A 21,001-nucleotide genomic window follows, 5' to 3' on the forward strand; every position below is an offset into this window, starting at 1 on the left:
TGTAGGAATCTGATTGTCTGACCCACAAGGTCAATTTTGGCATTAATAGTTTCACTCCAATCATAAATAGCTAACTCAGTACAAGTCATACATTGAACCTAGCACCTACAGGCCTCAGATACCACATCAGGCAGTGTACTTAGCCTCTGAGCTATGGAGCTGCCAGACAGTTTACATTTTAAGTTTAAAAAATACAAACTCTGTTTCTTACTTTCAGTCTGGAGTATTTCAGTGACTTGCACAAATTTTCTCACCAGACTTGCATCCTACAGCCAGCTCTATGTACATTTGTAGTCTGGAATGATGTAGGTATATTCTTTCCACACTTGATTACCTGTAAGCAGACACCTCACAGCACTGGTGAAGTATCACTAGTGGTGCCTTCGCAAGATTCTCCAAATCTGCTGTCAAGAAAGTGCAACATTAGTGTCCTCTCCAAATCAACTTGCCCAGCATTGAGGTGCTAATCACTTAAAATCAGCTCCGCTGGGTGGGACGTGTCGTTTGTATGCCTGACGCCAAACTCCCAAAGCAACTATTCTACTTGAAACTTGGGTGCGGCAGGAGACTCCCAAGAGGACAGTGGGAATGCTTTAGGGATGTCCTCAAAGCATCTCCGAAAAAGTCAAACATCCCTACTGACTCATGGGAGTCCCTGGCTTGTGACCAACCAAAATGGAGAAACCGCATCCAGGAAGACACCTAACACATTGGAAGATTTTGTCGGGAACATGCAAAGGTGAAGTCTAGGTGGCAGAGGGAGTGCACAAGCCTCCAAACAACCCATCTGCCCATCCTTTCAAGCACCATGACCACGCATTGCACTTATCAACCATCTCGGAATCCATTGAACCGCAGTGGAATCAAGTCATCGTCGATCCCAAGGGACTGCCTAGAAAGAATAACCTGTAAGTAAAGTCCCAAGGGTAAAGTTTCCACGGTGATTCCCTGCTCTTCTGCCGTAACTTCGGCAGAAGATTGGGTGAAACCCTGGAGAAATGGCATAAACAAAGGCTAGAAAACCAAGCACTAATGGTGGGCAATCTGCGCTGCCAGGTTATAGCCCATTAAGTGAAAATGAAGATCTACTCCTGTGTATCCAGATAGGGATTCTTGGTATGTATGTGGCTGCTGGAATTAATTCTCATAATACATCAAGCTTTGACATGGTCCTCCAGTGGCGTTGCAGAGAAAAACTTACCTTCGAAACAATGTCTTCACTTGTTTTACTTTGCCGTGGTGCTAACTTTGATGTATGGAGTTCAAAAGGTACACATTTTGTTGTCTCCTTCACCTGTTGCTTTCTTCTCACTTCTCTTTGAAATGCTTTATAGAGTTTTGTATAATCTGGAACTTCATGATTTATCCTTGGTTTGAACTTTGGTATTTCTTCTAAGAATCCCAGCTTTTCCTGTCTTGTTTTTGTAGAGCTTGATCTGGCCAGCCCTTTTTTGTAAGGATGAAGATCGATAGGTGAGGAAGCACTTTTGAGCAAGTCTGCAGCTCGCATCTGTATCCGGATCTTTCTGAACAGTTCCTCTTCTTTAAGAAAGAGATATAAAAAAAATGTACTTTAACAGAAACATACTTAGCAATATGCTTGGTAGCATTAATATGTGATAAACTGGGGAGAGGATAAGCAAAGATTCAAACTCAACACTGCACGATTGGAATCTCAGCTGTACTATTATGGGGCATTTTAAGCAGAGGCCTGGTCTCTTCTGTTAGGGATAGTTGTCCCAGGTTTCAGCTCAGTCAGTTCCAAACCTCTGATAAGAATACCTTTAAGTGCCACATGGTTCTGGCAGAGGGTTATTAATAATTAATTATCTAATATGTTGTGTGGTGTGTTGGACATTCAACAGCTGTATATAATAGGCAACGTGTGTTGGTTTGTTCCTGAGGTTTCTGCAGCAAATTTCCAATCTCAGCCATCTTGTCCACTGGAAGAGAGAGGGATGGAGCAAGGGCTAGAAACAAAATCGCACAGAAGAGAAAGATAAATAGGTTCCCTACCCTCATTCCTGTCACTACCTGCTCTCAAGACAGCTCCTATTTTTAGTTGATGGCTGCATAGGCAGATGCTGGAGGATCAGGTTACCATCCCATTTGGAGATGGTCTGTGCCATTGGGAATTCTGTTTTGGTTACCGAGGTGTAGCATGACCAGAATATTGCACCACAATGTAGACCAGTCATTATAAATGCATATTGCAATCAGTTACTCAGCTTACCTTTTAATTTCTCGCTTACTGTTGGATCTTGAACGGACCAAGGAATTTTCTTTATCTGTTTGACCGTTTTTGCTGTTTCTGGTGCCGCTGTACTATGCTGTAGTTTCAGCTTCTCCTTCCTCTCTTCCTCCTTCTCAGTAAAATTAAATGGTTTCTGTGTGGACATCAGAAATTCTCTGCGCTTCTCTCTTTCTCTCTTTCTCCTTTCCTCGTTCCGTTCATTCATTTCTTCATAAAGTTGCAAATAAACATGAGCGGGTACAGGAAGAGCCCGGAATTTCTTCTGGCATTCTGTTTCTTCCTCCTTCTGTTTTTCCACTAGATCCTTCTCTATTTCCAGCAATAACCTGGATCTGAGAAGCTGAGTCTTCTTTTGACCTTCCCGCATCGTCATGTTGAATGGCTGAGGGACTGCACAAAACAATTCAGTAAGAAAGTATGTAGAGTCATGTAACAGTGACGGATATTACACAAGTTCTTCCCCGGGTTTTAAAACATCCATAAATCATTGAATGTCTTTGCTATGAACGATAGAAGAGCATCAGCTGTTCAATTTCTCTCTCCCTAGAATTTACAGCATAGAAACAAGCCATTTGGGTCCAATTGGTCTATACTCACCCACCTTTCTTTATCTTACCCTATCAACATATCCTTCTATCCCCTTCTCCCTCACGTACTTATCTAGTGTTTCCTTAAATGCATCTATTCTACCCACCTCAACCATTCAATGTGGTAGCGAATTCCACATTCTAACTACTCTAAGTAAAGAAATTGGTCCTGAATTTCTTATTAGATTTAAGAACATAAGAACAGAAGAAATAGAAGCCAATCAAAAATGATCATGGATGATTTTCTGCCTCAACGCCACTTTTCCATCCATGCCTCATCTCCCTCGATTCCCTGAGAACACAAAAATCTATCTGTCTCAGCCTTGAATATACTCAATGATGGAACATCCACATCCTCTGGGGTAGAGAATTCCAAAGATTGATAACACTCAGTGAAGAAATTTCTCCTTATCTCAGTCCTAAATGATCGACTCCTTATCCTTAGACCCGTGTTCTAGATTCCCCTCCCAAGGGATTATCTTATATTTATGACTTTTGATTATTTTTGTGCCCACCAAGGTGAAGTGCAGTACCTTTCTACTTTGGATATCAAATGCACCCAGGTCAGCTATAACACAGGTCACATGCAAAATCATGCCCCCTCTAACCATCATACTCAGAAGAATGTCCCTGTTGAACTAATGTGAATCACATCAGCCACCCTTATGTTCTCTCTTTCCAATATTAATTGTGAGTTTGTATAATTACTGCACTGTCTATCACTTATTACACAGGGTGAGCATTTTGTCATCTCCAACTTTGTTTTAACACTGTTGACAAATCATCTTGGAGGTATGTTGGTGTGGTTGACTCCTTATTCTTCAATGCTATTCCATTGAAAGCAGAAGAGTTTGTAGTTCTCTTGATTTCAATACTGCATAGTCTCCACCCCCCCACCCCGAGTTTTCTTCTTTATTTGTCCTCCTTTCCTGAAGGCAGTGGCTGAAACTCAAATATTTTTCCACAACCATAACATAACAACTCTCTAGCAATGAGGAGTCATAAAGATAACATCTCTTTCCAACAAGCATCTTGGAAAGGCAGTGGCTTAGTGGTATTGTCACTGACTAGTATCCCAGAATCCCAGAGACCCAGGGTAATGCTCTGGGGACCCGGGTTCAAATCCCACAGCAGCTGGCGAAATTTGAATTCATAAACCATTGCCGATTGTTGTAAACATCCATCTGGTTCACTTGTACCTAATATGGCAAAGATGTGACTCCAGACACACAGCAATGTGCCCTCTTACATGTACTCTGAACAAAGGCAATTAGGGATGGGCAATAAATGCTGGCCACATCCCATGATTGAATTTTTAAAAAGCCTCCTTCGCCAGCTCCTTCTAAACCCGTGACCTCCACCACCTAGGAGGACAAAGGCACAGGGGCAAGGGAACACCACCACCTGCAAGTTCCCCTCCAAGCCACACACCATCCTGACTTGGAACTATACTGCCTTCCTTCACTGTTGCTAGGTCAAAAACCTGGAACTCCCTTCCTAACTATAGGTGTACCTACATGGACTGCAGCTGTTCAAGAAGTGGGCTCACTATCACCACCTCAAGGGATGGGCTGGGCAATAAATGCTTGCCTTGACATTCACATCCCATGAATGAATTAAGAAAAAAATAGTTGTACATTACTGATGTACAACTGATTTCCCAATCCTATTTCAGGGTCTACTGCCATGTTTCGCATGGCCATTCCTAGGGCTGGTGGAGATCAAGGCAATATCTACTAGTTATTACTTGGAAGGTTCAAGTCCTTTAGGGAAGGACTTGAAAGGTAGAGGAACAAAGGGATCTCAGAGTACAAATGCACCAATCACTACAAGTCGTGCCAAAGGTTAACAAGGTCATTAAAAAAAAACCAAGCACTCGGCTTTATTTTTAGAGGGATAGGGCTAAAAAAGTTAGGGACGTTATGTTAAACCTATAACAGGTTTAGACGAGAGCTTAGAATACTGCGTGCAGCTCTGGTCACCATATTGTAAAAGGATATAGAGGCACTGGAGAGAGTGCAGATAAGATTTACAAGAATTATAGCAGAAATGTGTGGGTATTTATATTAGGAAAGGACTGACAGGCTGGGTCTCTTTTTTCTTGAAAAAAAGGCAGAGGAGTGACCTAATTGAGGCCTTTAAAATTATGAAAGGTTTTGATAGAGTGTAAATGGAGAGAATGTTTCTGTTTTGTGGGAAAGAGCACAACTAGAGGTCATCAGTATAAAATAGTCACCAAGAAATCCAATAGGGAGTCCAGAAGAATCTTTACCAAAAGAGTGGTGAGAATATGGAACTTGTTACCACAGGGTGTGGTTGAAGTGAATATGTAAATGCATTTAAGGGGAAGCTACACCAGCATATGAGGAAGAAGGGAATTAATGGTTAGGATGATAGATTTAGATGAGATAAGATGGAGGAGGCTCGAGCAGAGTATAAACACCAGCATGGACTGGATTGGCCAAATGGCCTGTTTCTGTGCCATATTTCCTATGTAATCCTATATGAGTCAGCTCACTAGACTTCATTTCCCTGCCAGTACTTGCATGTGGCTGCTGGGGAATGGGCAGCTGATAACTGTCCCAGCAGAATTAGAGGGAAAGAAATTGAGTTTGGGGTTGGAATGTAACATTAAGGTTTACTAACTGACTTTGCCCCATTTTTCATCACTATCACACTTGTCTGTCCTGTTCAGACATATCCTGCTAAAAGTTCAAACAGCAATTATCATTTTATTGCAATCATGACTACAGTGTGCTTGCACACGAACAGGGGAGAGAGCACATCCTGAGTGGGGCACAGCCAGAATGGGTATTGGCAAATTGGTGCAAAGTGGGAATTCAGTGCATAAGGGACGAGGTGCTCTTTGCATTTTTTCCTTGCTATCCAACCTCTTAAATCTTCACAGCGTGGGTGTTGCCCTGCTGCAGCAGTAGAGGCTAAAAGGGAAAGGAATCACTGGTAAGTAGCGGGTAAGGTTTTTACTACTTTAATCGCTTATAGTTGAAGCTCTTTTTGTGGTTTATAGTTTGTATATTCTACAGTAATGAGGATCAGGAAAGAAGAGCCCTAGAATAATTGACTTAAAAGGTTTAATTTAAAGGGATAAGTCATGGCAGGAGCGCTCAAAGCCGTGGTGTGCTCCTCGTGCTCCATGTGGGAAGCCATTTCCAGTGCCCGGGACCAGCATATGTGCAGGAAGTGTGTCCAGCCTCAGCTCCTGGAAGCTCGGGTTTCAAAGCTGGAACGCGGCTGAGGACACTGTGGAGCATCCGCGAGTCTGAGAGCATCGTGGATAGCAGGTTTAGAGAGTTGGTCACACCGAAGATGAAGGGACTTGAGGAAGGAAGGGAATGAGTAACCACCAGGCAGTCCAAGAGAAACAGGCAAGTAGTTCAGGAGTCCCCTGGGGTCCCGCTTGCAAATTGGTATTCCATTTTGGAGGCTGATGAGGGTGCTGGTTCCTCCAGGGAGTGCGGACAGAGCCAAGCTTCTGGCACCACAAGCAGCTTGTCTGTACAGGAGGGGAGGAAGGGAGGAAGAGCAATAGTAATAGGGGATTCTATAGTCAGGGGAACAGATAGCCACAGTAGTGCCTGTCAATGTGACTCTAGGATGGTATGTTGCCTCCCTGATTCCAGGGTCCAGGATGTCACTGAACGGCTGCAGGGCATCCTGAAGGGGGAGGGTGAAAAGGCAGAGGTCATGGTACATGTTGGTACCAATGACATAGGTAGAAAGAGGGATGAGGTCTTGCATCAAGAATTCAGGGAGTTAGGCAGTAGACTAAAAAGCAAGACCTCTCGGGTTGTAATCTCTGGATTACTCCCAGTGCCACGTGCTAGCGAGCTCAGAAATAGGAGAATAGCACAGATGAATACGTGGCTTAAGAGTTGATGCAGGAGGGAGGGTTTTAGATTCCTGGATCACCGGGACCGTTTCTGGGGAAGGTGGGACCTGTACAAGCGAGATGGTCTACATCTGAACCAGAGCAGGACTAACATCCTTGTGGGAGGGTTTGCTAGTGCTGTTAGGAGGAGTTTAAATTAATTCGGCAGGGGGAGGGGACACAGAATGTTAGCAGAATAGGGACACATCATAAAACAGTAAAACAATCAAGTCAGAGGGAGTACAGCTGCATTAAGCTTCAAGGGAGTAAGGCAAGGCTGGATGGCCTCTAATTTAATGCCAGGAGTATTACAGGTAAAACAGATGAGTTAAGGGTGAGGATTGACATGTGCAAGTGTGATATAATAGCCATCACTGAGACGTGGTTGAGGGAAGGGCAGGATTGGCAGCTCAACATTCCGGGATATAGAATCTTCAGGCGAGACAGGGGATGGGGTAAAAGAGGAGGAAGAGTTGCATTATTAGTTAAGGAGTCAGTTACTGCAGTAAGGAGAGATGATATCTTGGAGGGGGCATCGAATGAAGCTTTGTGGATAGAGCTTAGGAATAAAAAAGGGGCAGCCACATTGTTAGGCATTTATTATAGACCCCCAGGTAGTCAGCAGGAAATTGAGGAGCAAATATGTGCACAATTTGTGGAGGTGTGTAAAAACAAAAACAATAGGGTAATTATATTAGGTGATTTCAACTTTCCCAACATTAATTGGGATAGACATAGTGTTAAGGGCTTGGATAGAGTGGGTTTCTTGAAATGTGTACAGGAGAACTTTTGAGGATAATATGTAGAGGGCCCAACAAGGGACAGCGCAGTGCTGGACCTAATTCTGGGGAATGAAGCCGGACAGGTGGCTGAGGTGGTGGTGGGCGAGCATTTTAGCGATAGCAACCACAACATGGTACAGTTTAAGTTTGTTATGGACAAAGAAATCGACAAGTTGCAAAAATATGTTTTGGACTGGGGGAGAGTGGACTTTAGTAAAATAAGGCAGGATCTGGCCAAGGTAGACTGGGAACAGTTACTTGTGGGGAAATCTACAGAGGAACAGTGGGGGGTGTTTAAAAAGGAAATGGGGAGGGTACAGGCTCAACATGTTCCCGCGAGGGTGATAGGAAGGAGTAACAAGCCCAGAGAACCATAAGATATTCAGGTTACGACGAGAAGGAAAAGAGAGGCTTTTAGCAGGTACAAGGGAAGCAAATCAGCAGAGGCATTAGTGGAGTACAGAAAGCGCAGGGTGGAGCTTAAAAAAGCAATTAGGAGAGCAGAGGGGATATGAGAAAGCTCTGGCTGGTAAAAGTAGGGAAAATCCCAAGATATTCTATAAGTATATCAATGGGAAGAGGATAACCAGGGAAAGAGTAAGGCCCATAAGGGACCAAGGGGGCAATCTATGGGTGGATCAGAGGATGTCGTTAGAGTGATGAATGAATACTTCACATCCGTCTTCACTCAAGAGAATGAGGATGAAGGTATCGAACTCAGGGAGAGAGACTGCAAGGTTCTTGGGCAAATTGATATAGGGAGTGACAAGGTATTGGAGGCGTTGGCAGGCTTAAAAGTGGACAAATCTCCAGGTCAGAATGATTTGTGTCCCAGACTGCTGAAGGAGGCAAGGGAGGAGATCGTAGGGGCTCTGACCCAAATTTTTAAGTCATCTCTGGCCACGAGGGAGGCGCCAGAGGACTGGAGAACAGCTAATGTGGTTCCGCTATTTAAGAAGGGTTGTAGAGAGAAGCCAGGGAACTACAGGCCAGTGAGTCCCATGTCAGTGGTAGGGAAACTATTGGAGAAAGTTCTGAAGGAGAGAATCTATCTCCACTTGGAGAGGCAAGGTTTGATCAGGGATAGTCAGCAATGGCTTTGTCAGAGGGAGGTCATGCCTAACAAATTTGATTGAATTTGTTGAGGCGGTGACCAGGTGTGTAGATGAGGGTAGTGTAGTTGATGTAGTTTATATGGATTTCAGCAAAGCCTTTGACAAGGTCCCACATGGGAGACTTATAAAGAAGGCAAATGCACATGGGATACAGGGTAATCTGATAAGGTGGATTCAAAATTGACTTAGTTGTAGGAGGCAGAGGGTGATGACAGAAGGATGCTTTAGTGACTGGAAGCCAGTGTCCAGTGGCGTACCGCAGGGATCTGTGCTCGGTCCCCTATTATATGTCATTTATATAAACGATATAGATGACTATGTGGGGGGTAGGATTAGTAAGTTTGCGGATGACACACAGATTGGCCGGGTGGTTAACAGTGAGGTTGAGTGTCTTGGGCTACAGGAAGATATAGACGGGATGGTCAAATGGGCAGATAAGTGGCAGATGGAATTTAACCCTGAAAACTGAGAGGTGATACACTTTGGAAGGAGTAATTTGACAAGGAAGTATTTATTGAACGGCATGACACTAGGAAGTTCTGAGGAACAAAGGGACCTTGGTGTGTGTGTCCACAGATCTCTGAAGGCAGAGGGGCATGTTAGTGGGGTGGTGAAAAAGGCATATGGGACACTTGCCTTTATCAATCGAGGCATAGATTACAAAAATAGGGAGGTCATGTTGGAGTTGTATGGAGCCTTGGTGAGGCCACATCTGGAGTACTGTGTGCAGTTCTGGTCGCCTCATTATAGGAAGGATGTGATTGCACCGGAGTGGGTGCAGAGGAGATTCACCAGGATGTTGCCTGGGATGAAACATTTAAGTTATGAAGAGAGGTTGGATAGACTTGGGTTGCTTTCGTTGGAGCAGAGAAGACTGAGGGGCGACCTGATTGAGGTGTACAAGATTATGAGGGGCATGGACAGGGTGGATAGGGAGCAGCTGTTCCCCTTAGTTGAAGGGTCAGTCACAAGGGGGCATAAGTTCAAGGTGAGGTGCAGGAGGTATAGGGGGGATGTGAGGAAAAACATTTTTTACCCAGAGAGTGGTGACGGTCTGGAATGCACTGCCTGGGAGGGTGGTGGAGGCGGGTTGCCTCACATCCTTTAAAAAGTACCTGGATGAGCACTTGGCATGTCATAACATTCAAGGCTATGGGCCAAGAGCTGGTAAATGGGATTAGGCAGGTAGATCAGGTGTTTCTCACGTGTCGGTGCAGACTCGATGGGCCAAAAGGCCTCTTCTGCACTGTGATTCTGTGATGGTGGGGAGATGGTGGTATAATGATAATGTCACTGGATTAGTAATCCAGAGGCCCAAGCTAATGCTTTGGGACACAGGTTCAAATCTGACATGGCTGCTGGTGGAATTTAAATTCAATTAATAAACCTAGAATATAAAGCTAGTCTAAGTAATAGTAACCATGACAACTATCATCAATTGTTGTAAAACCCATCTGGTTTACTAAATCTGCTAAACTTATCTGGTCTGGCCTACACAGAACTCCAGACCCATAGCAATGTGGTTGACTTTAACTGCCCTCTGAAATGGCCTAGCAAGTCACTTAGTACTAGGGCAATTAGGGATGGGCATCAAAAGCTGGCCTTGCCTGTAATGCCCACATGCTATGAAATAATAAATTTAGAAGACACCTTATTTTAGATGGCATTGCGAAGGAAAATCCAGCCCCTCCATCATTTTCACATGGTCCATCTCTGACACTTCCCTTCCCTTCCTTGACCTCTCTGTCTCAATTTCTGGTGATAGACTGTCCACCAGTATCCATTACAAGCCTACCGACTCCCACAGCTACCTCGACTACAGCTCCTCACACCCCGCTTCCTGTAAGGACTCCATCCCATTCTCTCAGTTCCTTCGCCTCCGTCGCATCTGTTCTGATGATGCCACTTTCAAAAACAGTTCCTCTGACATGTCCTCCTTCTTCCTTAACCGAGGTTTTCCACCCACGGTCGTTGACAGGGCCCTCAACCGTGTCCGGCCCATCTCGCGCGCATCCGCCCTCACGCCTTCTCCTCCCTCCCAGAAACATGATAGTGTCCCCCTTGTCCTCACTTATCACCCCACCAGCCTCCGCATTCAAAGGATCATCCTCCGCCATTTCCGCCAACTCCAGCATGATGCCACCACCAAACACATCTTCCCTTCACCCCCCCCGGCGGCATTCTGTAGGGATCGTTCCCTCCGGGACACCCTGGTCCACTCCTCCATAACCCCCTACTCCTTAACTCTCACCTACGGCACCTCCTCATGCATATGCAAAAGATGCAACACCTGCCCCTTCACTTCCTCTCTCCTCACCGTCCAAGGGCCCAAACACTCCTTTCAAGTGAAGCAGTATTTCACTTGCATTTCCCCCAACTTAGTCTACTGCATTCGTTACTCCCAATGCGGTCTCCTCTACATTGGAGAGACCAAACGCAAACTGGGCGACCGCTTTGCAGAACACCTGTGGTCTGTCCGCAAGAATGACCCAAACCTCCCTGTCGCTTGCCATTTTAACACTCCACCCTGCTCTCTTGCCCACATGTCTGTCCTTGGCTTGCTGCATTGTTCCAGTGAAGCTCAACACAAACTGGAGGAACAGCACCTCATCTTCCGACTAGGCACTTTACAGCCTTTCGGACTGAATATTGAATTCAACAACTTTAGATCTTGAACTCCCTCCTCCATCCCCACCCCCTTTCCATTTCTTCCCCCTCCCTTTTGTTTCTTCCAATAATTTATATAGATTTTTCTTTTCCCACCTACTTCCATTATTTTTAAATTTATACCTTTTATGCCCTGTTAGTCTTATTTCACCCCACCCCCACTAGAGCTGTACCTTGTGTGTCCTGCCATCCATTCTTAATTAGCACATTCTCTTAGATAATATCACCACCTTCAACACCTCTTTGTTCTTTTGTCTGTGACATCTTTTGATTATCTGCTCCTATCACTTCTTGCTTGTCCCTACAACCAACCCCCACCACCCCCACTTCTCTGCCCCCACACACCCCCTCTCCCCCCCACCCCCCCAACCTTAAACCAGCTTATATTTCACCCCTCTCCTAATTTTACTTAGTTCTGTTGAAGGGTCATGAGGACTCGAAACGTCAACATTATTCTTCTCCGCCAATGCTGCCAGACCTGCTGAGTTTTTCCAGGTAATTCTGTTTTTGTCCCAGAAATCTTTCTTTACTTTAACTTTTGTGCAGGTAGTAATAATTCTCCTTTCCCAACTGTTGATTGCAGAAGAGCTACTGGAGGCTTTGGCACAATGCTAAAAGATGTTTAGACAAAAATAACTCCCCCCCCCCCCCCCACCAACATATGTTTTTTGATATGTGGCTCTTAATAAATTTCTCCTTCTGATAGCAAATATTTTGTTTGCTATGGAAAGCTTGGTTTCTGTGTAGTTCAGTAATTCAAGCTGAGGTCATCAGACCTTGGGCATCCAAGTGGAGACTTTCCTGAGGTTTGTGAAATATTATGAAAGTGCAAGCTGGGAGGCAGGAGTGAAGAGTGGCTGGCACATATGCAGTGCAGAGTGGGTCTACTGACTCACTAACAGGGGAGCGTGCAAGGAGGAGCTGAAGTACAAAAAGTAAATACCTGTTTTCCCAAAAGCAATACTAAATCACTCTTTACACGCAGCATTTTCATATTATGAGTATTATATAGTATAATTTAGATGGGTCTGTGATTACTAGTGGGAAAGGAGTTCTTCAACCAAAAATAGTTTCTGAACCACATGGTGTTATTAATACATTTGGGAAACGTTTCACCTGTAAACTGCAAGATCCAATCTGAAGTAGTGCTCTTAGGTCTGCTGGACTTCTTCAGCTGTGAATGATCCTTTTTAGCATTCAACTCTGAATCAGTTAAACTGTAGCATTCTTTCGCAGAGTAGGAATTTCTCACCATTGTGTTTCTGACAAAAATAATAATAGCTGAGTGTAAGATTTAAAAAATGAATAAAATGGCCAGTGTTTGACACTGGTATATATAACCCAAACTATATAAGTATGATGAGTACTGTGCATTTGGTATCATACAATTTGGAATAGTAGTGGAGTCTGAAAGAATTCCCAGTTTGAAATTCCTAGGCAGAGGGTGCTGAAGGACATAGAGAAAATTGTCCTGCTCGCCTCTCATTTATTTATTACTAAACTGCATTATCATTTACTGCAGGCAGGTTTCGGGTCCAATTTCCCTTACTGCTCTGGCTGAAGTACAATTAGAGATAAGGCGATGGCGAGGGAATACAGATAAAATAAACTTGCAAAGTTTATTTTCAGTATATAAGAGACTATTACTGTTAACAAGGGAATCTTAGATTAAAAGCACCCAGTGACACTTTATGTCAATTCTCTATGCTGTTTGTAAACATTTGCTGAAATTCCCACATGCTGTCACATAAGAAATGGGTTCATGGCCACAATTCATGAGTACAAACCCACATCCATCCATTCAGTGGCACGGGACATAAGATTCCAAAGTGCTACATCACAAGTCCATCTGAGGTCAGCTTTAGTGAAAAATATTTTGCTTCAGAGTTTAACAGCAACGTTAATGGCTCCAAGATTGCCAATTTTAACTGAATTATTAACTCTGTGCATCCCTGATTTTAATCACTCCACCACTGGCAACTATGCTTTTGGCTGCCTGGGCCCTAAGTTCTGTAATTCCATCGCTAAATATTTCCACCTCTCTCCCTCCTCCTTTAAGGTCCTGCCTAAAACCCATCTCTTTGGCCAAGCTGTCCTGATATCTTCTTTGTGGCTCGGGGCTAAAAATATTTTTATTGATAACACTCTTGTTAAGTGCATTGGGATGTTTACCTATGATAAATGCATTATATAAATGCAAGTTGTTGTTGCTGAAGCACCAAAAGTGAACCGAGGGGCTAAATTAATGTGTATGGGAATTGAGGGGCAAATAATTAACCCAAGATGGATTTATCTATTTTGACCACAACAGACTCACCCAGATGAATACAACTTGCAGGGACTATTCATCACAGGAGTTCTTCCTTCATTAATCATGAAAAACTTGTCTAGTTCCTCCGTGAGTCCCAAACTTTTCATGTTATCCTTATGCTGCATGTTACACTTATTCTTCTGTTGCTTGTAGTGCTTGCCTAGCATCAGCAGCCTCTGCCTACGTGAGTTCTTTAAGGTCAAAAGCTCTTCGTAGTACTGATTTTCAAACAGTATTTGATCTTGCTCCAAAGTCTCCATTATTTCAGCTTTGTCGAACCTGTTTGACCCAGCAGTCTGAAATGAATCTATCTTGTTCAGACATATCCCGCTGAAAGATCAAACAGCAATTATCACTTTATTGCAATCATTAAGAAACCATGAATGTGTAAATCAATAATAATATAGTAACTTTTTGGATGAGTTCCCTTTCAAAGACTAACTGACCTTTTGTATGTTCCTAGGAATTTTATATTTTTACTGTGGTAGCTTTTGGCACTGCAAATTTTTCACTTGACAATCGTAATATTCATATTCTTCAGATCAGGAGTCAAAGATACTTTGAGTAAGCTCCTGAGCAAATTTATCAACCCAGTAGATCTACAATTCCCAAGAACTATGACTGGTAAAGATGTACATATAATAAATTACTCGATTTTATCAGCAACATTAGCTAGTTCAGTGGATATAGCAATGGACTAGCAAGCCAGAGTCCTTGAGTTCAAAGTCCTTGTATGAAAGATGTGAATGTAGTCTGGTAGTTTGTGGCTGATGTCAGAATAAAATGGCTATAAAATGTTGTTGTAAGGGAAGTGTCCTGCCATGTCTACTTTAGTCTGGCTTTGATGCAAGTCCCACACTATGCAGTTGACTTTTAATGTTCTTAGGGCATCTAGCAGTGCATAATAAATAATATCTTCCCAGTGTCATCCAGATCTCTATTATTAACAATAAAAAAGTTGAATTAATTTAAAAATATTTGTGCTAAGAAACTGTCATTATACTTTACTCAAAGTGCCATAAGTTTTTTTTTTAAGCCAGCAATTTCCTTCTGCTTTGCCTAACCTTCATAAAGTGACCTCTCCCCAAAGGTGGGAGTCGGAGACTGACAAGCTATCGACAAAATCTGTTCCTCCTCCACACAAAAGACTGTTAATTTTCCTCAGGCTATACATTTTTGGCCACACTAGGAGTTTTGCAGAAAGGCCTTAAAGGGAAAACCCACAGCCAGCACATCTAAATATCACAAGTATTCTCCAGACTTCCATTATCACTCCTCTACAGTTTTTGCACATCACTATAATTTCCTTGCAAATTTGCTTCCCGACATCTTTTCCACTATTTGGTGGCCTATAGAATACACTAATTCTCCAGCTGCCATGGTGGGAATTTGAACTTGTGGCTCTGGATTACCAGTCCAGTAAAATAGTCACTATGCTACCATTCCCCAACATAAAAATAAAATATAAAAAAGACAAAATACTGTGGATGCTGGAAATCTGAATAAAAACAAAAAGTGCTGGGAATAGTTTGCAGGTCAGGCAGCATCCATGGAGAGAGAAACAGAGTTCACGTTTCAGGTTGATAAACTTTTGTCAGAACTGGCAAAAGTTGGAGATGTAACAGGTTTTAAGCAAGGCAGGGAAAAGTGGGGTTTGGAGAGGGGCGGGGTGGGAACAAAGGGGAAAACCTGTCCTTGCTTAAATCCCATTATAACTCTAATTTTATCTAGTTCTGATATAAGGTCATAGATCTGAAATGTTAACTTACTTTCTCTTTCCACAGATACTGCCTGACCTGCTGAGTATTTTCAGCATTTTCTTGGTTTTATTTCCATTAAGAATAAAACTCCAAGTAGGTCTGGTTAAGTTTTTTTTCTTGGGAAATTTGTAACATAAACAACTTCTTAAAAAAAAATTTCATTTCAACTCAAAGGTTGGGAATGATATTCCAGCCCAAAGTAAGCTTGAGGAACAGCACCTCATCTTCCGATTAGGCACTTTACAGTCTTCTGGATTCAACATCGAGTTCAACAACTTGAGACCATGAACTCTGTCCTCCGGTTTTGTAATTTTTTTCCCCCCAGTGCCAGTCTGAATCTTGTTCTCTTGTTCCATTTTAAGCCAGTGCTTTCTTTTATTCTGCTATTACTCCTTTACTAACACCATTACCACACACTTTACCTTTGGTTCCGTGATTTTGTTGTCATTTGATCTCGCCTTCCCTCTAACCTATCTCTGATTTTTCCTTTTGCTCCACCTGACCCTGACCTCTTTTAAAACAGCATAAAACTCATCACATCGCTACCTCTTTTTCAGTTCTGAAGAATATCATACTGGACTCAAGATATTAACTATGTTTCTCTCTCTATAGACGATGCCAGACTGTCTGAATTTTTCCAGCACTTTGTTTTCATCCCAAGGATCTGTCAGGTCAACCTTCTCTTGCACTCTCAATAGCAAGCTTATCATTGCTTCTGTACAGGGACCAAAACTGTACACAATACTTTAGGTGCAGCCTCACCAAGGCTCTATATAATATATTGGAGTTGAAATGTTAATTCTGTTTCTTTCTCCACAGATGCTGCCAGACCCGCTGAGTTTTTCCAGCACTTTGTTTTTATTTCCGACCTCCAGCATCCACAGCATTTTGCTTTTATTATAATAGAAGTGAGATTGGTTGGGATAATAATCTCGAATAAACTGCAAACATTTACCATTAGGCTTGCCAACTGTAATTAAATGTATTCCTGGAGGTTACATGACTTGACCTCACGCTCCAGCCATTAGCCGGCCGGCACATCCATCCTTGTGACACAAACTGCCTTTCTACACCAATTGAAAAGTAAAAAAGACTCGTTACCTAATTGGATGATGTGTCAGCCAAATAGCCTCCCCTACCCCAAATTTTCAATATTTTTATAGCTGGTAAAGAGAAACGTTCAAAGAAAATGAATTAAAAAAAAAAAAATAAGCAAAAGATACTGGGGATTCTGGAAATCTGAAACAGAAATAGAAAATGCTGGGAAAACTCAGCAGGTCTGACAGCACCTGTGGAGAGAGAGAGAAAAACAGAGTTGACGTTTCTAGTCGGTATGACCCTTCTGCAGAGGACTTCAAAGGGACTTCAGCTCTGAAGGAGGGTCAATGGGGGCCGCATATGTACCAAGCCGGCCAGCTCAGCTATGGGCGTGTTACCATGGCAACCGACAAACAACCGGGCCTGAGGCCTGTAGGAGCCATGGCCGCACCGACAGAAGCTCGGGAAAGGGAGCAAAAAAATGAGCCGGCGGCCCGAGGTGTCGGTGAGCACACGAGCCGAGCCCGGCCCAGCCCCGCCGTGTCCCGGTGTCCGGCTGCAGTGTCGCCCGCCCTGTTATTCTGCGAAGGAAATGGCCCGGGTCCTTCACACTGCCCCGGGTCAGGAAGGGCCTTCCCCGCCGCCCGCTCCCCTCCCCTTCGGCGTCGCTTTCCCGAATTATCCAGAACCCGCAAAGCCTGCGGCACCGACTCTGAAGAGAGAAGAAGAAGAAAGAAAGGAAAAAAAAAATCAAATTTATATCATCTTCAGCACCAGAGGAAAAAAAAAACCGCAACCCGTTCACCGTGAGCGCCGCCTTCCGCTGCGCCCATTGGTGGGATCGCGGACCCGAGGTTGGTGCCGATTGGGCCATGCGGCCGTCAATCACGTCGCGGCCCCGCCCCCCCCGTTCCCCAGTGACCGTAAAGATAAAAGCGAAATATTGCCCATGCTGGAAATCAGAACTAAGAAGAGCCATATGGACTCGAAAGGTTAACTCTCTTCCTCTCTCTCTCTCTCTCTCCACAGATACTGCCAGACCTGCTACGTTTTTAACCAGAGATTAAAAACAAAAAACTGCAGATGCTGGAAATCCAAAACAAAAACAGAGACAGAAATACCTGGAAAAACTCAGCAGGTCTGGCAGCATCGGCGGAGAAGAGCACAGTTGACGTTTCGAGTCCTCATGACCCTTCAACAGAACGAAGTAAAATTAGGAAAGGGGTGAAATATAAGCTGGTTTAGGGAGGGGTGGGGGGTTGTTGGGACAAGCAGCCAGTGAAAGGAGGAGGAGGAGATACCCAAAAGATGTCACAGACAAAAGAACAAAGAGGTGTTGAAGGTGGTGATATTATCTGAAGGAATGTGCTAATAAAGAGTGGAGAGCAGGACAAGCAAGGTCTAGTGGGGGTGGGGTGAAATAAGACTAAAAGGGCATAAAAGGTATAGATAAACGATGGGTACATTTAAAAATAATGGAATAGGTGGGAAAAGAAAAATCTATATAAATTATTGGAAAAAACAAAAAGGAGGGGTAAGAAACGGAGAGGGGGTGGGGATGGAGGAGAGAATTCAAGATCTAAAATTGTTGAACTCCTGTGACACCCTGGTCCACTCCTCCGTCACCCCCTACTCCTCAACCCCCTCCCACGGCACCTCCCCATGCAAACACAGAAGATGCAACACCTGCCCCTTCACTTCCTCTCTCCTCACCGTCCAAGGGCCCAAACACTCCTTTCAAGTGAAGCAGCATTTCACTTGCACTTCCCTCAATTTAGTCTACTGCATTCGTTGCTCCCAATGCAGTTTCCTCTACATCGGAGAGACCAAACGCAGACTGGGTGACCGCATTGCAGAACACCTTCGGTCTGTCCGCAAGCATTACCCAGACCTCCCTGTCGCTTGCCATTTCAACACTCCACCCTGCTCTCTTGCCCACATGTCTGTCCTTGGCTTGCTGCATTGTTCCAGTGAAGCTCAATGCAAACTGGAGGAACAGTACCTCATCTTCCGACTAGGCACTTTACAGCCTTCTGGACTGAATATTGAGTTCAACAATTTTAGATCTTGAATTCTCTCCTCCATCCCCACCCCCTTTCCGTTTCTTCCCCCTCCTTTTTGTTTTTTCCAATAATTTATATAGATTTTTCTTTTCCCACCTATTTCCATTATTTTTAAATGTATTTCCACCCATCGTTTATCTATACCTTTTATGCCCTTTTAGTCTTATTTCACCCCACCCCCACTAGAGCTATCTGTACCTTGCTTGTCCTGCTCTCCACTCTTAATTAGCACATTCCTTTAGATAATATCACCACCTTCAACACCTCTTTGTTCTTTTGTCTGTGACATCTTTTGGTTATCTCCTCCTCCTCCTATCACTGGCTGCTTGTCCCAACAACCCCCCCTCCCCCCTTAAACCAGCTTATATTTCACCCCTTTCCTATTTTTACTTAGTTCTGTTGAAGGGTCATGAGGACTCGAAACGTCAACTGTGCTCTTCTCCACCGATGCTGCCAGACCTGCTGAGTTTTTCCAGGTGTTTCTGTTTATGTTTTTAACCAGCATTTTCTGTTTTTATACCCGGTGTCCGCTGCTGGCTGGGCTGCACAGGCTGTGATTGGCTCAATCATGCCATGTGCTCCACCATCTCCCCCCCCCCCCCCCCCCCCACCCCCTCTCCACCACCCAATCATGAATTGTGGCCCTGAAGGTGCTTCATAGTGAAGACTTGCATTGATGGAAGGCACTTCAAGGATATCAGGACAATTGCACAAAGTAAAAGCAAAATTCTGTGGATGCTGGAGATCTGACATAACAGAAAGTGCTGGAAAGGTCTGACAACATCCGTGGAGAGAGAAACAGAGTTAACATTTCGAGTCCAATATGACTCTTCAATTCTATCTTCTCCTTCTTAGGCAGTCCCTCAAGACCGAGGTTCCACTCTGGGGTTGTGGGTCCTGAAGTGACTAAAAAGTCCAATGCTGGATCTGCACCGGAAGTGCTGCGACCTGCAAGGCTACAAACCAGGTATTGGAAGGTGGGATTAGAATGGGTATGCGGACTCATACGGGAGTCATACAGACTCGAAACGTTAACTGTGTTCCTCTCCGCAGATGCTGCCAGACCTGCTGAGTTTTTCCAGGTATTTTTATTTTTGTTTAGAATGGGTAGCTAGTTTTTATATTTTTTCATTTTCAGCTGGCACAGACATGATGGGCTGAATGGCCCTTTTCTGTGCCGGAACTTTTCTATGGATCCGCACACACTGCTACAAGTAGGGGAGATAGTGTTTGATGAGGCGGATTGGCGGGATGCTCGGATTTTGGTTTGCTCCTTCTGCTGTTTGCGCTTGGTCTCCACCTGGGCCTGTTGGAGACGTTCAAAATAGTTGGCACCTTCACGGATGCTTCTTCTCCAGTTTTGGTGGTCTTGAGCAAGAGATTCCCACATTGCATAGCACCTTAGTGAGACCGCACTTGGAGTATTGTGTATCGTTTTGGTCTCCTTACCTAAGCAAGAATAGAGCAATTGCAACGAAAGTTCATCAGACTGGATCCCTTGGAATAAAAACAGAAAGTGCTGGAAAAAAAGCAGGTATGGCAGCATCTGTGGAGAGAGGAATAGAGTTAACATTTCGAGTCCAATATGACTCCTCGTATTCCTGGGCGGGAATGTACTTTGAGGAGAGATTGAGGAGACTGGGCCTGCATTCCATAGAGTTTAGAAGAATGAGAGGTGACCTCATTGAAACATACAAAATTCTTATAGGGCTTGGCAAGGTAGATGCAGGAAGGACTTTTCCCCAGGCTGGTGGGTCTAGAACCAGGGACACATTCACAGAATAAGGGGTAGGCCATTTAGGGCTGAGATGAGGGGGAATTTTATCACTCAGAGGGTGGTGAATTTTTGGAATTCTCTACCCCAGAGGGCTGTGGAAGCTCAGTCATTTGGTATGTTCAAGTCAAAGATTAATAGATTTCGAGATATTAAACACATCAAGGGATATGGGGATAGTGCAGGAAAACAGCGTTGAGGTAGAAGGTCAGCCATGATGTAGTTGAATGGCAGAGCAGGCTTGAGGGGCTGAATAGCCTACTCCTGCTCCTATTTCTTTTTTTTCCCTATGTTCAAGTGCTCCAAAGCCAACAAAGTACTTTTGAAGTGTGGATATTGTTGTAAAGTAGCCAATTTTCACACAGCACAAGCTCTCACAAATTTACAAGCTTCCCTCAAAGTCACATATCATCCTGACTTGGAAATATATCACTATTCCTTCATCGTTGCTGTGCCAAAATCATGAAATTCCCAAATAGCACCTTGTGGTTTTTTATACCACACAGACTACAGTAGCTTAAGATGGCAGCTCATCAACAGTTTGTCAAGGGCAATTTGGGATGGGCAATAAATGCTGACTTTGCCAGCAACAGCCACATACCTTGAACAAATTAAAGAAGCAGTGAAATAAATGATCAGATCTCCTCTAGAGCCATCTTTTATTTCTTGCACAATTACCACTCCCTTTAGCCTTGCATTATCATCCCTTTTTTGATTTAATCACAGACCTTCTTTCCTCCTAGCCCTTGCCTCTATACTTA

At 43.9% G+C, this 21,001-nt stretch overlaps 1 protein-coding gene across 2 annotated transcripts in view; it reads right to left on the reverse strand.

Moving 5' to 3' along the window:
* fam161b (FAM161 centrosomal protein B) overlaps positions 1–17,224 on the reverse strand; it is a 33,846-nt gene extending 16,622 nt beyond the window's left edge. The window contains exons 1-5 of one of the 2 annotated variants that reach the window (XM_078562092.1): positions 17,178–17,224; positions 13,612–13,935; positions 12,411–12,556; positions 2,234–2,644; positions 1,202–1,542 (exon numbers count right to left, since the gene is read on the reverse strand). In XM_078562092.1, coding sequence (XP_078418218.1) covers positions 1,202–1,542; positions 2,234–2,644; positions 12,411–12,556; positions 13,612–13,865 — 1,152 coding nt within the window. In that variant the 5' untranslated portion in view covers positions 13,866–13,935; positions 17,178–17,224. Of the gene's footprint in view, positions 1–1,201; positions 1,543–2,233; positions 2,645–12,410; positions 12,557–13,611; positions 13,936–16,466; positions 16,670–17,177 lie in introns of those variants that run through there. The other variant, XM_078562091.1, reaches the window with a different exon arrangement.
* Positions 17,225–21,001: the final 3,777 nt, after the last annotated feature.

This window comes from Cetorhinus maximus, chromosome 18, assembly GCF_964194155.1.
Source record: "Cetorhinus maximus chromosome 18, sCetMax3.hap1.1, whole genome shotgun sequence".
NCBI classification, from domain to species: Eukaryota; Metazoa; Chordata; class Chondrichthyes; order Lamniformes; family Cetorhinidae; genus Cetorhinus; species Cetorhinus maximus.